General features: G+C 39.6%; 1 protein-coding gene and 1 long non-coding RNA gene across 3 annotated transcripts in view; one reads left to right on the top strand and one right to left on the bottom strand.

Moving 5' to 3' along the window:
• The first annotated feature begins 2,316 nt into the window (after positions 1-2,316).
• On the top strand, positions 2,317-5,791 carry LOC118804017. The gene is made up of 4 exons (XR_005006953.1): positions 2,317-2,468; positions 4,141-4,238; positions 4,438-4,514; positions 5,512-5,791. It is a non-coding gene; the product is annotated as an uncharacterized LOC118804017 (long non-coding RNA).
• A 1,296-nt stretch (positions 5,792-7,087) lies between these two features.
• The window catches only part of usp8 (ubiquitin specific peptidase 8), a 31,988-nt gene continuing 23,164 nt past the window's right edge, over positions 7,088-15,911 (bottom strand). For both annotated transcript variants that reach the window (XM_036564547.1, XM_036564548.1), the window contains 4 exons: positions 13,470-13,706; positions 12,255-12,397; positions 11,163-11,295; positions 7,088-9,607 (listed from right to left, as the gene is read on the bottom strand). In XM_036564547.1, the coding sequence (XP_036420440.1) occupies positions 9,449-9,607; positions 11,163-11,295; positions 12,255-12,397; positions 13,470-13,706 (672 nt within the window). In that variant the 3' untranslated portion in view covers positions 7,088-9,448. The remainder of the gene's footprint in view (positions 9,608-11,162; positions 11,296-12,254; positions 12,398-13,469; positions 13,707-15,911) is intronic.

Here is a 15,911-nt window from a genome sequence, read left to right as displayed (position 1 = left end):
ATTTACTGAACTGATACTCAGAGATGCAGCGCGAGTGAACAAGACTCACTTATGAGACAAACGACTCAAGAAATTTGAATGTGAAACAACATTCAGCTCTGTTTTAACTGTTTTACAAAATAAATATGTATTACATGTACTTAAGTTGTTAAACTTGATTCTTGTTACTGGTTATATAATAGTAAATACTAAATGTATACAGTAAATAAACAAAAATAAGTTTTTTTAAGCATCTAATATATATAATCTAACAAGTAAGTGCCATCTAGCCAAGCTGAGTTTTTATTTGTGATGCAGAACACAAAATTTACTAAAATAAAATATTTTCTAAATGTGACTATAAATATCAGGTGAGTTAGGTTAGATAGAGTAGGTTTCGGTATCTGTACTCTGTTTTGGCCAATATTAACGGATGAGGATGAAGGAAAAAAGTGGCATCCGTGCATCTCTAGTCAAAAACTAAAAAAAAAAAATAGAGATACAAAAGCATTAATTCAAGCATTCCGACAGAAGTGATACCATCTTTAAACAAAACCTGTAATAATGCTTGATTATTAACTACTTTAAAATAAATGCACAGCACATAAAGCTGTGCTCTAAAGATGGCTTCTTTACTAATACTGAAGTTTCTGCTAAAGCCTGAGTGGACTGATAATGTGATCAGATATTAATCTCAGTGTTACTGAGCTCTGCTAAAGCCTGAGTAGACTGATAAATCAATGTGATCAGTTATTAATCTCAGTGTTACTGAGCTCTGCTAAAGCCTGAGTAGACTGATAAATCAATGTGATCAGTTATTAATCTCACTGTTACTGAGCTCTGCTAAAGCCTGAGTAGACTGATAAATCAATGTGATCAGTTATTAATCCCAGTGTTACTGAGCTCTGCTAAAGCCTGAGTAGACTGATAAATCAATGTGATGATCAGTTAGTAATCTCAGTGTTACTGAGCTCTGATAAATCCTGAGTAGACTGATAAATCAATAAATCAATGTGATCAGAAAGTCTCGCTGATTGGTCAGAAGGATGTCTGAGACTGGTTGGAAGGCTGTGTCTGATTAGTCCGAAGGCTGTCTCCGATTGATCAGATGGCTGTCCCTGATTGGTCAGAAGGCGGTCCCTGATTTGTCAGCAGCATGTCTCTGATTGGTCAGAAGGCGGTCCCTGATTGGTCAGAAGGCAGTCCCTGATTGGTCTAAAGGCTATCTCTGATCTAAAGGATGTCTCTGATTGGTCAGAAGGTTGTATTTGATGGGTCAAATTTCTCTGGTTGGTCAGAAGGCTGTCCCTAATAGGTCTAAAGGCTGTTCCTGATTGATTGGACGGCTGTCACTGATTGGTTGGAAGCTTAGCCCTGATTGGTCAGAAGAATGTTCCTGATTGGTCAGAAGGCTGTCTCTCATTGGTCAGAAGGCTGTCCCTGATTGGTCAGAAGGCTGTCCCTGACTGGTCAGAAGAATGTCCCTGATTGGTCAGAAGGCTGTCTCTCATTGGTCAGAAGGCTGTCCCTGATTGGTCAGAAGGCTGTCCCTGACTGGTCAGAAGGCTGTTCCTGATTGGTCAGAAGGCTGTCCCTTATTTGTCAGAAGCCTGTCCCTGATTGATGAGAAGGCTGTTCCTGATTGGTCAGAAGGCTGTCCCTGATTTGTCAGAAGGCTGTCCCTGATTTATCAGAAGGCTGTCCCTGATTGGTCAGAAGGCTAGGCATGGAGCAGGTTAGCTGTGGAGCATAAGTTGCAATGGAGATGTAGCCTGGTTAAAAAAAATGACCCATCATCATGAGACAGAAAATTCAGGACTACACTGAAATAAGCTTAAAATCAGCTGGATAAGCAAGAAATCTTGTTTCTTGAGAGAGGACCCAGAGCTTGGGCCACCCCAATGGTTCACCTGGACACAGCACAGCTAGAATAACCTCACATATATTTTTAGACTTAAAGCACTGGTAGTTACTTCACCTGAAAACGGTTCACCTGAGTCTTCACTCAGACTCAAATAAAATTCTCTGGTTAGGTTGTTTGACTTCTCCTGGATTCTATTCACCTGGACTAGGTGAGTGGTCAGGAGAGGGACATACTCATTTTCACGTGCTCAGCTCTGCGAGTCTTCCTGATGTTCTTGTTTACAACTGCTTCTTCCTGCTCTGCGGTTTTGAGGAAGATCATCACTGACAGCAGACAGGAGCATCATTCTTCACCCACACAACCACAGGAGAGGCCTATTTGTTTAGATAAGATGTTTTAAAATGAGAACATTATGGAGCGGTTTCCTGGAATGATGTAAAGAGACGAGAGACGTTAATGGTCAGCGGTAAGGGTGTGGTCAGAGCATTTTAAAGCACAGAAGATAACTCAACATTGCTGCTACACACCAACATCTCGAGTGTGAGGAGGTCATCATCATCATCATCATCATCATCATCATCATCAGAGACTCCAGCATGCCTGTGTACGTGCTGGTTGAACACTGGTAAGAATCAAAACGTTACACTGTCCAGCTCTATTATTAGCGATATGAATACAAAAATTTGATGTGCGATAAAGTTGGTAAATACTGCGATGACATCAGAAGCGATAAAATATGATTAAACACTTCAGTTGTGTCTCTGAGGATACAGCAAAGACCAACCCAGATTTTTTCTTGTATCTTTGATTTATTTATTTGTTTTAACTTTTATTTCAAGTTAAAACAACAGTAGATAACAGTATTAAATCAATAATAATAATATTCTGCATATCTGATGTGCATTATTCATGCTGTTACTTATTTATGAGGGGCATTACCAGAGTTTATAGATAAAGGTATGTAATCAGGATACAAAAAAAATTACCTACACTCTTTAGTGAAAGGAGTGGTTCTGTATAGAGCCATGATTGCTATATAGAACCATTTCTTGCCTAAATGGTTCTTTGCATGGTGAAATAGTTCTTGAGACTGATGGAGAATGTGTTGTATATGCTTTTATATAGCACTAAAGAAGGTTCTGCTATTCTTACAAGCTTGACATCATCAATAGTAGAACTGTCTTTGGTGCAATATAGAACCATTTTTAAAAAGATTATATACAACACATATGTAGTCAGAATTGTTCATAGTGGTGGCGATAGGAACCAGACATCCACATCTAAAATCTTCACAGAAAGTTATAACATGAAATGGTTATGAATGCACTGCCTGATGTCTGAGTCTGTTGTTCAGTATCAGTGGTAGATAGATAGAAAACTTAAAAGATGGTTCTTCAAGGGCTCTTGTGTGTGTGTGTGTATATATATATGTATATATATATATATATATATATATATATATATATATATATATATATATATATATATATATATACAAGAGCCCTTGAAGAACCATCTTTTAAGTTTTCTATCTATCTACCTTTTTGAAAATGGGCAAGGTTGTCAAGCTTGAACCTGACAGCACAGAACCTAAACCTGAATTTTCAGCTCCACCTTAAACGCCAGTAATATAATAATGTAGTGATGTGTTTCCAACAAGTCTGTAAACAAAGCAGCGCTGCTAGATTTGACTGATATGATCTGAAATTTCAGAATTTTGCATGTTTTTTTGCATAGCGTATTTCCTGGATGAGTTCCTAATTAAATTTAGCATTCACGTCTACCTCAGACAGACTGGTGTAGTTTGTTTTTTTGCTCTGAGATGCTGACTATGGGCTTAAAGCAACGAGGCAGTGAAAAAATAGTAGCCTAGAACATTTATTAAAACGTTTGTTATGGGAAAATGCTGCTGTCGGAAGAAAACCTCATATCATATTTTTCAGTTTTTGACATAATTTGAAAATACCCCTTTACATTATATGTAAATTTCATGATGAATGGATCAAAAGAAATGACCCAAAATGACTTGTAAAAAATTCTGGTTCCATTGACTTACATTAAAAGTAAAGTATGTTTTTTCCTCCTCCTGTAAAGTTAATTTTGGAGATACAAGGTTTTTGTCCAACAGCAGTGAAATGTAAAATCAATTAAATAACCCCAAAAGCAGTAATCAACCTGATTTAAACTACAAAAATTCATTTGGGGTAACGGGGTAAACGGGAAATTTTTAGGCTATCACTTGCTATCACTTTAATAAATGTGTGTGTGTGTGTGTGTGTGTGTGTGTGTGTGAGCAGCAGAGGGTGAGGTTATGATTCTCGGTTTCGGGACCTGGCCTTTGAGATAAAGAAGGTGGTACCGGATGCCAAAGTTTCATCCTTAGTGGGGCGAACAGGTGAGATTATATTTCACTCTATCTCTTCCTCATTAACTGGCCACTTTATTAGAAACACCGTCTTGTGCTTCCAGTAACTGGCCACTTTATTAGAAACACCCACCTTGTGCTTCCACTCACTGGCCACTTTACTTCACTACTTCACATTCACTATTAAATCTTCGATCTTTATTTTATGGACTTGTTTTTGTATTTACAGGGAGTTTTGAAGTGATGTTGAATGGAAAGCTGATGTTCTCCAAACTGCAGGATAACACCTTCCCCTCAACCTCAGAGGTAACACACACATCACTGCTCACACAACAAACACAAAGCTGCATTCAAACCAACAAACATCAAATAAACAAACATCGCTCATCGCCGCCCTCTAAAGGCGTCATTAACGAACATTAAATAAACAAACGTCACTCACCGCCGCCCTCTAAAGGTGTTATTAACAAACATCATATAAACAAACGTCACTCACCACTGCCCTCTAAAGGTGTTATTAACAAACATCAAATAAACAAACATCGCTCAGCACCACCCTCTAAAGGTGTTATTAACAAACATCAAATAAACAAACGTCGCTCATCGCCGCCCTCTAAAGGCATCATTAACGAACATCAAATAAACAAACATCACTCACTGCCGCCCTCTAAAGGTGTTATTAACAAAAATCAAATAAACAAACGTTGCTCACCGCCGCCCTCTAAAGGCATCATTAACAAACATCAAATAAACATCGCTCACCGCCGCCCTCTAAAGGTGTTATTAAGAAACATCAAATCAACAAAAGTCACTCACCGCCGCCCTCTAAACGAGCCATTAATGAACATCAAATAAATGTCACTTGTTGCTGCCCTCTAAACATCAAATAAACAAACTTCGCTCACTGCCGCCCTCTAAAGGAGTCATTAATGAACATCAAATAAACAAACATCACTCACCACCGCCCTCCAAAGGAGTCATTAACGAACATCAAATAAACAAACATCGCTCACCGCCGCCCTCTAAAGGCATCATTAACAAACATCAAATAAACAAACATCACTCATCCCCGTCCTCTAAAGGAGTCATTAACGAACATCAAATAAACGTCACTCACCGCTGCCCTCTAAAGGCGTCATTAACAGTCAAAAAATATCTAAAAAACAAATGTTTCTAAACATTATTTATAGTTTTGTGTCAATATGGTGAAGATAATATGTGATGAAATTGCACTCTTTACATTCCTCTTTCAGTTCAAACACATACAGTATGTTATTAGTGAGTGTGTGGTTGTGTTGCGTAGGTGGTCCACATGGTGGCAGAAATGAGTGGAGCTGGAACTGTGGAGGGTCTGGAGACGTTAGGCCAGGTGGAGACAGTAGAGAAGAAGACGAAGAAGAAGAACACTTCTTTGTGTGTTGTGCAGTAGAGAATATCTCTAGGAGTGTGTGTGTGTGTGGGTGTTGGGGGTCTCTCTTCATGATCACATGCTCTGAAACCTGCAGGAGTGTGTGTGATGATCTTCTGAGACGATTCTCCAGCAACACATTCTCACAGCTCACTCAATAAACACTGATACAGTCTACCTGTGTGTGTGTGTGTTCCTGGTTCATGTGAACACTGAAAAATTCAAAGATCAGCTGTGAGCTGCAGAAATCTGAACAGTAAATATGTTTCTCTAAAGCAGCCAACAGCAATGGTGTTCACTTAAACAGTGCAGCTACTGCAGATTTAGAAAATATAAATAAGCAAACTTTGCTCCAAAACGAGCACACAGGGGTGTAACCATGATAATGGGTGTAGTTATTACCATGGAAATGGGTGTAGTGTAACCATTATAATGGGTGTAGTATTACCACGGAAATGGTTGTAGTGTAGCCATTACAATGGGTGTAGTTATTACCATGGAAATAGGTGTAGTATTGCCATGAAAAATGGCGTAGTGTAGCCATGATCATGGGTGTACTATTATCATGGAAAGGGTGTTGTGTAACCAATGGGTATAGTTTAACCATGGAAAAGGGTGTAGTGTAGCCACAATAATGGGTATAGTATTATCATGGAAAAGGGTGTAGTGTAGCAATGATAATGGTGGTAGTATTACCATGAAAAAGGGTGTGGTGTAGTCATGATAATGGGTGTAATATTACCATGAAAAAGGGTGTGGTGTAGTCACGATAATGGGTGCAGTGTAGCCATGATGATGGGTGTAGTATTACCATGGAAAGAGTGTAGTGTAGTCACGATCATGGGTGTAGTATTACCCTGAAAAAGGGTATAGTGTAGTCACGATAATGGGCATGGTGTAGTCATGGAAACAAGTGAAGATTAATCACAGAAATAAATTTATCCAGCTGCTCCATATATCAGTGGTGTAGTTTCACATGAGAGTGTGTGTGTAGGGCGGGTGTTGGGGGTCTCTCTTCATGATCACATGCTCTGAAACCTGCAGGAGTGTGTGTGATGATCTTCTGAGACGAATCTCCAGCAATACATTCTCACTGCTCACTCAATAAACACTATACAGTTTACCTGTGTGTGTGTGTGTGTGTGTGTGTGTGTGTGTGTGTGTGGTACTGGATTATGACATCTGGGCTGTAAGTGTAGATCTACACTCAGTGGATTTTTAAAGGGAGCTACGCCTGTGACTACTGCAATGATTAATAATGTAAATATACAGGTTTCTGTCTGTAATTTATCATTTTAATAACCTTACATGTAGTAGACATTATCTCAAACACACAGTCCATGTACCGAGTAATTTCATGATGTACACATACACACACAGTGACACGTCTTAAATGGGATTTTCTATTGGCCTGTGAATAAAAACAGTAAAATGCACCCACAGCACTGAACAAACTGAGATGGCACAAAAATCACTGCTTAATTTGCTTTATTTTTCACAGCTGGGTAACTACATATTTAATCGTGTGAGTATACAGCCCATGACAGTGGAGAAAACAATATTGAATTATGTCTCAAACAGAATCAGTTTCTCTCAGCTCATGCTGGGCGTCATGCTGCAATGGGGGGGTGTTTACTGAGGTTAGTAAACCCACAGAGCTGTCAATGAAAGGCAGTTTGTGTTAGAAAAGCGATGATTGGAAAAAAAATACCCCCATCACCCTAATAATCGATGTATTTGCTCATATAAGGCATGTTTGGTGTCTAAAGTTTGCTTCTTTAGTTTTAGCACTGGAGCTATAAGACTAATGTAGCTAACAAGCAATAAAAGCTTAGTAGTATCGCCAATTAGCATGGTGCTAACTGCATGCCTAAATTACCACACATTATGAGTTAAGTAACCTTAAATAAACTAGCTAACTGGAGCTATGAAGCTAATGTAGCTGACAAGTAAGAGAATGTAGTTAGCACAATGCTAATTCTAAGCTTCTATTACCTGTTAGCTCCATTAGCCTCGTAGCTCCAGCGCTAAAACTAAAGAAGCAAACTGCAGACACCAAACACGTCTACATCTGGGGAAAACTGAAACTTGTGTACATTGTAAGATGATACTGGGGGTCGGTAAGGACCTACACTACTCACCCCCGCTAAGCGAATCTCTAGTTTTAAGTATAAACTGTCCAGCTACGCTGAAAGGCCAGGAATCACTGTGGCCAGGAGGTTTGCATAGCTGCGGTAGCATGTTAACATGTTATAGTTGGACTTTTACTGCAAGTTTAACTGTAATTGTGGTGTACGTGAGTTAGAACTGCATTAGGATAGAACATCAAGCAGTATGAGCCTGACTGCGGTTTGAATCGCACATCAGAGGACAGCTTAATTTGGTAATACAATGCGATATCGAACTATATGCTCAAATAACACAGCGCCAAACACTCGCCATGTCAATCGAAAGAATAAAATGAGATTAATGGCTCAGAATACATGAAAACGATAATGGATTAATCTGAATTAAACAGGCTTCTTTCTTCCGGTCCAGTCCGGACTTGGGACGCTCCACTCTCCGGGTTTCTGCTGTAACCCACAGAGACACTCTGCATCTCTCAGGAAAGATTTGGTCACTTTAAAAATAAATAAAAACGTCTCCATAAGCTATATGTACATTTTCAGTGTGCAAGAGCTGCATGTAGATGTTTTTATCCCCCTACTGTGATTTTTAGTGGAAGGTGAAGCGCGGCAGGTCGGAAACGACATAAAGGCTTTCAGCCCGTCTCACACAGCCAGACCAAAGCAAACCAGGCCTGATCCATGAACCTCCTGAACCTACCTAGATATCAGGGACCCCAGTCAGATTTCAAAAATCCAATCATGTTTCTAGAAACCCAACTACACCTCCAGAAACCTGACCAGAGCTCTAAAATCCAGTCAGAGTTCCAGAAACCTGACCAGAGCTCTAAAATCCAGTCAGAGCTCCAGAAACCAGACCAGAGCTCTAAAATCCAGTCAGATATTTAGAAACCCAACTAAAGCTCCACAACTCCAACCAGAACACCAGAGATCCAGAAACCAGACCAGAGCTCTAAAATCCAGTCAGAGCTCCAGAAACCTGACCAGAGCTCTAAAATCCAGTCAGATATTTAGAAACCCAACTAAAGCTCCACAACTCCAACCAGAACACCAGAGATCCAGAAACCAGACCAGAGCTCTAAAATCCAGTCAGATATTTAGAAACCCAACTAAAGCTCCACAACTCCAACCAGAACACTAGAAATCCAACCAGAGATCTAGTAAGAGGTCTAAAATCCAATCAGAGCTCCGCAACCTAATCAGATCTCTTAAAAAAAAACAAAACAATCAGAACTCCAGAACTGAATTTGATCTCTAAAAATACCAAATCAGAACTCCAGAACAGATGGGTCTAGATATATTTGGTCTGGCTGTGGAGGTCACACTGTCACAAACAGAATCTGAATTTAAGTGGTCTAAAGGTTCCAGATCCATACTGGACCAGACCTGACCACACACACGGCTGCGTCCCACCTGCTGTTAGTGTCCAAAGACAGAAGCAGTGAGAGAGCTCCGCCCCCTCCTGCTGTCAGGAATAAAAACAGATTAACAGTTTAACTTCAGTTTAACTGAGAGAGAGCGAGAGAGAGACAGAGAGGATAGAGAGATAGTAGAGATTATAGATGGGTGTGAGCTTTTGCATCTTCGTTCTCGGCGAAACTCATCGTCAGCTCCTCATCATTACTGAGGGGCTTTAAGCTTTAAGCTCCGCCCACAGCAGCTCCGCAAACGTAGGTGAACCACACCTGGTCGCCACGGCGACGCTCTCAGAGGGAGGAGTAGAAGAAGATGTACGCAGCAGAGGATTTGACGGAGGAGGTGGAGATCTCTGACACCTCGTGGTCATCAAACTTGAACCAGTGCTGCCTTGTTGGGTTCTTACAGTACGCCGTGTAGTGACCACCATCAAGACCACCATAGTGATTCTACAGAGACAGAGAGAGAGAGAGAGAGAGAAAAAGAGGGAAAACAATGAAATAATAAAGTGTAACAATCTGTTTATAGTTATTTCCTGACACAAAGTTACTATAAATAGACACTAGGAGACTTGGTCAGCAAGGGAATTATCAATACTGATTTTAAGTTTATGCTCAAATAATTACTAGAGATGCACTGATCCCAGTTTTCTGTCTTGTTAGCTGACGTTTAAATTGAGGATTTTTAAAATGAGGCGCCCTTATTATTCAGTTCAGTTTTAACCACATTATTCAACTTTAACTATAACTTAGATGAAACTGATTATAATGCAAGCAGATGAAATATTCTTTTCGCTCTCGAAAGTAGGGCTGGACCCGAATATTCAACTATTCAAGTATTCGTTTGTTGGGTAGGTGGTGTTCAGTTTTTGATTTTGGGATTCAGATGTATATTTTATTGGCTCAATAAAGACAAACTGCAAAACACTGTATTGTTTGGGGTTTTAGGGAGAAATTTAGACAACTTGAGGTTTCACTCTTTATTTTTAATCTGCTGAAAACAGCTCCCAACATGGTGAGAAAAAGCACAGCCTCTCCAATGCTAATAGCTAAAAGCACTGCTCTACTCTGGAAAACACACCAGTCCCCTGACATTCAGGCTCTTCAACGTAAGAGTCCTTGTAGGAATGAAACTAAAAACAGCCCAACATATACATTTCTTCTCTTTAAAAACTCACAGTTAAAATGAGAAAATATAAACCATCTCAGTTTGTGCTGCATGCATTGTGCTGTTACCCCTTAGCCTGCTGCTAACAGAAGCTAGTGGGCCTGGTACATGGAGCGAGGAAAGCAGCCTGGGGATTCGGATTTTACAGCGGATGAAGCCGCGGATGTGCTTTCAACACGGGCGTCGAACGCAGATTTTCTGAACACGATGCAAAGTGTTCAATATTTGTTGTTGATTACTGCTGAAGCTCCAAAATGGTATTTGGGACAGCCCTCCATGAAGCTAAAATAGTGCAGGGAAAGTTCCTGCGTAGGGCTTTTACTTTGATGCACTGCAGCATAAAGAAACAACTGTGGCAGATTTCATGGTTTTCTAATTTATGTCTTTAAACAGAAGGTTGCCTGTAATGTGATCATTCATAATTATTACATATATGAAATTTCTGCTCTGTCAATAAAAACAAAAAGTGTTTTTGATGTTTATCATGTCTTGGAATAAAATGTGAAAAGTGAAGTGAAGAGTGGCTGCGGCTAAGGGACTGTATTCAATGTGTGTTGGACACGCCTGGCCAATATCCGATTTGTTTATTAAGGTCAGTATCGGACCGGTGCATCACTAATAATTACAGAACAGTTTACAAGCATATTGTAACACATTTTATCACAATAATGTGATAAACACAATTTAATATCTTTTATTGTTAATTGCCTACTCCCAAAAGAAGACATCACAGGCAGAACTTTGAATGATGGGGACAGTAAAGACAGAGGAACCGAAGAACGGAGAATAGTCAATTAAAGAAATAATAGTTGAGAGATAGAGGAGAGCGGCACTCACAGAGACGGCGTACAGGTTGTATCTCTTCAGGTTGTTTTTGGGGCCGATGACGTACTGAGACAGGTCCAGGTTCTCTAGAGGAAAATCCACTGAGGTCTGGAGCTTCTGTTTCCAGCGTCCTTCATACCAGAACCTACACAAATACACACAGAACAAATAAACAAACAAATCACAGACATACATCAGAAAAGATGCTCATCTGTTATAAAAATATGAACTCTTCTGTAGCACCAACACCGACACTGCATCTGTTCCTCACAGCTGAGTGTTTCTGCTAATGCATCCCAATTTTTAGTAAAATGGACCGCAATAAAAACAATTTTAAGGGTCAGAGTCTGTAATTCAAACTAGAAGGAGAAAGTTCACGAACAAACTTTAAGTCGCTTTACAAAAACGTTAGTATGAAATCTCATGTTTGTCATTCCACGTGGTTGCTAAGGTGTTGCTCCGGAATTCCTTTTGTATCTCAGGTGGTGGCTAAAGTGTTGCTCCGGCATTCCTATTGTATCCCAGGTGGTTGCTAAAATGTTGCCAGGGTGTTCCTACTGTATCCCAAGTGGTTGCTAAGGTGTTGCTAGGGTGTTCATACTGTATCCCAGGTGGTTGATAAGATGTTGCTAGGGTATTCCTACTGTATCCCAAGTGGTTTCTAAGGTGTTGCTAGGGCATTCCTATGGTATCCCAGGTGGGTGCTAAGATGTTGCTAAGCTGTTTATATGGTATCCCAGGTGGCTGCTAATTTGTGTATATATTACATATATATTAGATTTTAATTTTCTTAACATTTCTGAATGCAAACCATCAAAATGGCACAAAAAGGGGCGAAATAATAAAACCAGTAAGTTGGCTTTGTGATGCTGACTTAATATTAATCTATTAAAAAAAAATCATGACAAATTTTTGATCTGATCTGGGTTTGTCTTTACAGCACTATGAGTTGTTTGTTAGCAACTTTAGCATCGAGTGCTACATCAAAAAAGCACCAAGCATGTCTTGGCTTATCAACTACATCTGGTGAAAGGGGAAAACTATGTAAATTTGATTTTTAGCTGACCCGCTGCTTTATGAACACGGATATGAGGCAGCACTCACCGCTTTAAGTGTACGAGCAGGATGGGTGGAACCTTCCAGATTTCCAGCTTCTTGGTGAATTCGCGATGGCCTTTGCAGTGTGGACAGTAGACCTTATTATTGTCCGTCAGTTTCTCCTCCTTAGAGAACAGCTTCAGACAGTCCTGAACACACACACACACACACACACACACACACACACACACACACACACACACACACAGGATTTGAGAAAGTAGTGATGGCTGATTACTGAGTACACTGTCCTAAATGTATTCACTAATGTATTCCATTACAATACATAAAACGTTAGGTCTTTAGAATACAGATAAGCGACATGGGAAAATCTCTTTTATCACAGTGTTTCTCTCTGTTACTGGTTGGCAGTTTTCTGTAACTATTCTGTTCATATGCTTCATGAAAAATTTGCTTATTAAATTTTAAATAAAGTTTAAAATTCTCAACTTTTTCTTAATGCCTGCTTCAGTCCACTGCTGCTCCCATATGACTAGTACAACACTGATGCTACAATTAACACTCACAAACATGTTCAGTACTGAGGAGATTATTAGTCTGAGCATTCCTCAAAAGAGCTTAGTAACACTGAGATTAACAACTGATCACACTGATTTATCAGTCTACTCAGGCTTTAGCAGAGCTCAGTAACAGTGAAATTAATAACCGATCACATTGATTTATCAGTCTAATCAGGCTTTAGCTTTAGTTAATCTTATCACTAACTCCAGATAAGAAAACAATATTACACAAACGTCCTAACTAGACTAAATCTCCTAAATACTGTCCTAACTTTAGGATAAACCCCAACAGTGTCCTAACTTCTGTTTAAGCGTCAGTTTCTGTCGTTTTTTAGGCAACTGTGTCAGGCAGCATAGTTCATTACTAGCATAATGATGCTGCATACTGTAAAACGCTGCTTTCACTTATGAGACCTTTTTCTTTTCTACCACGATCTCCACCATCCCCTTATTACCTTCATACGTTAATATTGATAATAAAATATTACAGTGATGGTGGTGAATAATGAGGAGACAGAGCTGAATGTGTGTCTGTTTATTAGGAGGAATAACGTTAGCGCTCTCAGCTAAAACGTTTGGGAAATGGAGACTGAAACTGGGGAGTGGCGGCGCTCTCACAGTATTTACAACTTACAGTTTGTCAAACTTTAATTTTGTTTGATCGTTTTTACGTCAGGAACAGAAAACAGTGAGCGTGTACCTGCAGTGAGCACTTGTTGCTGGAAGCCAGAGGCAGGGACAGGTACATGAAGGTTTCAAACGTGCGGCTTTTGCGGTGGCAGCTGAGGCACTGGAGGCTGGACTTGAACTGACCCTGAAACAGGGCCACGATGATGGACTCGTTCAGCAGCTTGTGTTTACTCCACGCCAGTTCAGCTGCGCTAACGTCATCCAGGTGATCGATCACCTCCTCCTTACAGCGCTTACGGTTATCCGCCTGAGCCGAGAGAGAGAGAGAGAGAGAGAGAAAAAGAGAGAGAAAGAGAAAGAGAAATAGAGAGAGAGAGAGAAAGAGAGAGAGAGAGAGAGAGAGAGAGAGAGAGAGGGAGAGGGAGAGAGAGGTCTAAGTGTATATAAAACAGCAGCTTTTTAATTACACAGTTTCTATTTACTCTGAGCCTCAGCGCAGCTTTCTTTCTGCACCGCAACATTAAAGCGATAGTTTGGCAAAAAATTCCTCCAGTTTCACTTCAAATGTAGTCAATCAGCTGAGGCACATTTGGTGTCTGAAGTTTGCCTCTTTAGTTTTAGCACTGGAGCTACGAGGCTAATGTAGCTAACAAATAAGGGAAACTTATAGCCCATCACTTAGCATCATGTCTAAATCATCACATGTTCAACTCAGAGGTGTTCAGCATCTCTAATAGATCAAGTCAAGTCAAAGTTTATTTATATAGCGCTTTTTACCACAGGTGTTGTCACAAAGGAGCTTTACAGAAAAATCCGGGTCCAAGCCCCCATGACCATCGCCAGTGGCGACAGCGGCAAGGAAAAACTTCCTAAGAGCAAGAGGAAGAAACCTTTAGAGGAACCAAGACTCAAAAGGGGAACCCATTCTCCTCTGGTTGACACCGGATGTGATCATGTGGTTTCTGTCACTGTATGACTCACAGTTATCTATAAAAATGGACTAAAGTACGTTAGCAGCCATGTTGAAGTCAGAGTTTTGTATTTACTTTTTTCCATTTTAGTAGATATCCAATTTCTTAGCGCCTTGCTAACTGGCAGGATATAAGTTTCTATTACTTGTTAGCCACGTTAGCATCACAACTCCAGTGCTAAGGCTAAAGAAGCAAACTTAAGACGCCAAATGTCTTAGGTGAGTGACTACATTTGAGGCAAGTTGGAGGGGGGTATTTACCTATTCAGGCTCCACCCACAAATGCGTTCTTTATATCTACTGTTGTGAGACTGGACACGCCATTCAACCTGACCAGAAACTGTGGAACAGATTCAGTTTATATCACAATACCTACATTTAGAGTCAGTTATTCATTCAACCTAATGAAAAACTGTAGAACACTTTTAAACTTTTAAAATCAAACTTTTAATGCTTTTTAATATCCTTTCAAGACATCAACAAAGGAAAAACACAATATGTCCATTTTATTCATACAGAATGACTGAAAATTATATGTTGCAGTCACTCTCTTCTCAATCTTCCTGTCTATCTCCACTAACGATCTTTTCAATGTGTTTTTTATTAGTTCTGCCAATCTTTAGACCTTCATCAGTGGTCGGTTTCTGACTTCAGGATCAGTCGGCTGGTTATTTTTGTTTCTGGAACCGTTTTGAACAATAGGCCTCATTTTCCAACTGTTCTTAAGTAGAAATGTCTTCGTAAAACCCACTTAGGCACTTTTGATGATGACTCTGACATTCACCAATGTTCTCTTATTTGGGATTTGTTCTTAGATATGAACAGAATCTACACACACTCAAGAGCACAAAGGTGAGAACAGTTCTGTGCTTTAAGAGCACATCACGAATCTGACTTAGACTTTTTTCTTAGGATCTTTCTCAAGAACACATTTAAGAACAAACTTACGAAGATATCAGAGAATGAGGACCACTGATACAATCTTTTCAACACTGATTGCGTTTACATGCACTAAATAATCAAATAACGGGAAAACTCCAGGTCTACATGAGTCAGGCAATAATTGGATTTCTGCTTTGCATCCAGCCAATAAACTCACAGAAGACGACGTGACGTAAACATAATGTAAAACTCAAACTTCATTGGAGTACGGTGACCATGACCATTTGAACAATCGGATAACTGCAGAAATCCGATTATGATCGGTTTATTGAGTGCATGTATACACACTCAATGTTTTATCATCTTATGAATTAATACCTCTAATGGCACTTTCAGACATTTCATGATCTTTTGTAAAAGAATGAATGAATAACTGGCTCTAAATGTAGGTATTGTGATATAAACTGAGTCTGTTCTGCAGTTTCTCATTAGGTTGAATGAATAACTGACTCTAAATGTAGGTATTGTGATATAAACTGAGTCTGTTCTGCAGTTTCTCATTAGGTTGAATGAATAACTGACTCTAAATGTAGGTATTGTGATATAAACTGGGTCTGTTCTACAGTTTCTCATTAATAGGTTTGTTCTGGTGTTTTGTAA

This window comes from Colossoma macropomum, unplaced genomic scaffold, assembly GCF_904425465.1.
Source record: "Colossoma macropomum unplaced genomic scaffold, Colossoma_macropomum, whole genome shotgun sequence".
In the NCBI taxonomy this organism is placed as follows: Eukaryota; Metazoa; Chordata; class Actinopteri; order Characiformes; family Serrasalmidae; genus Colossoma; species Colossoma macropomum.
This window is presented reverse-complemented; position numbering and strand designations above follow the sequence as displayed.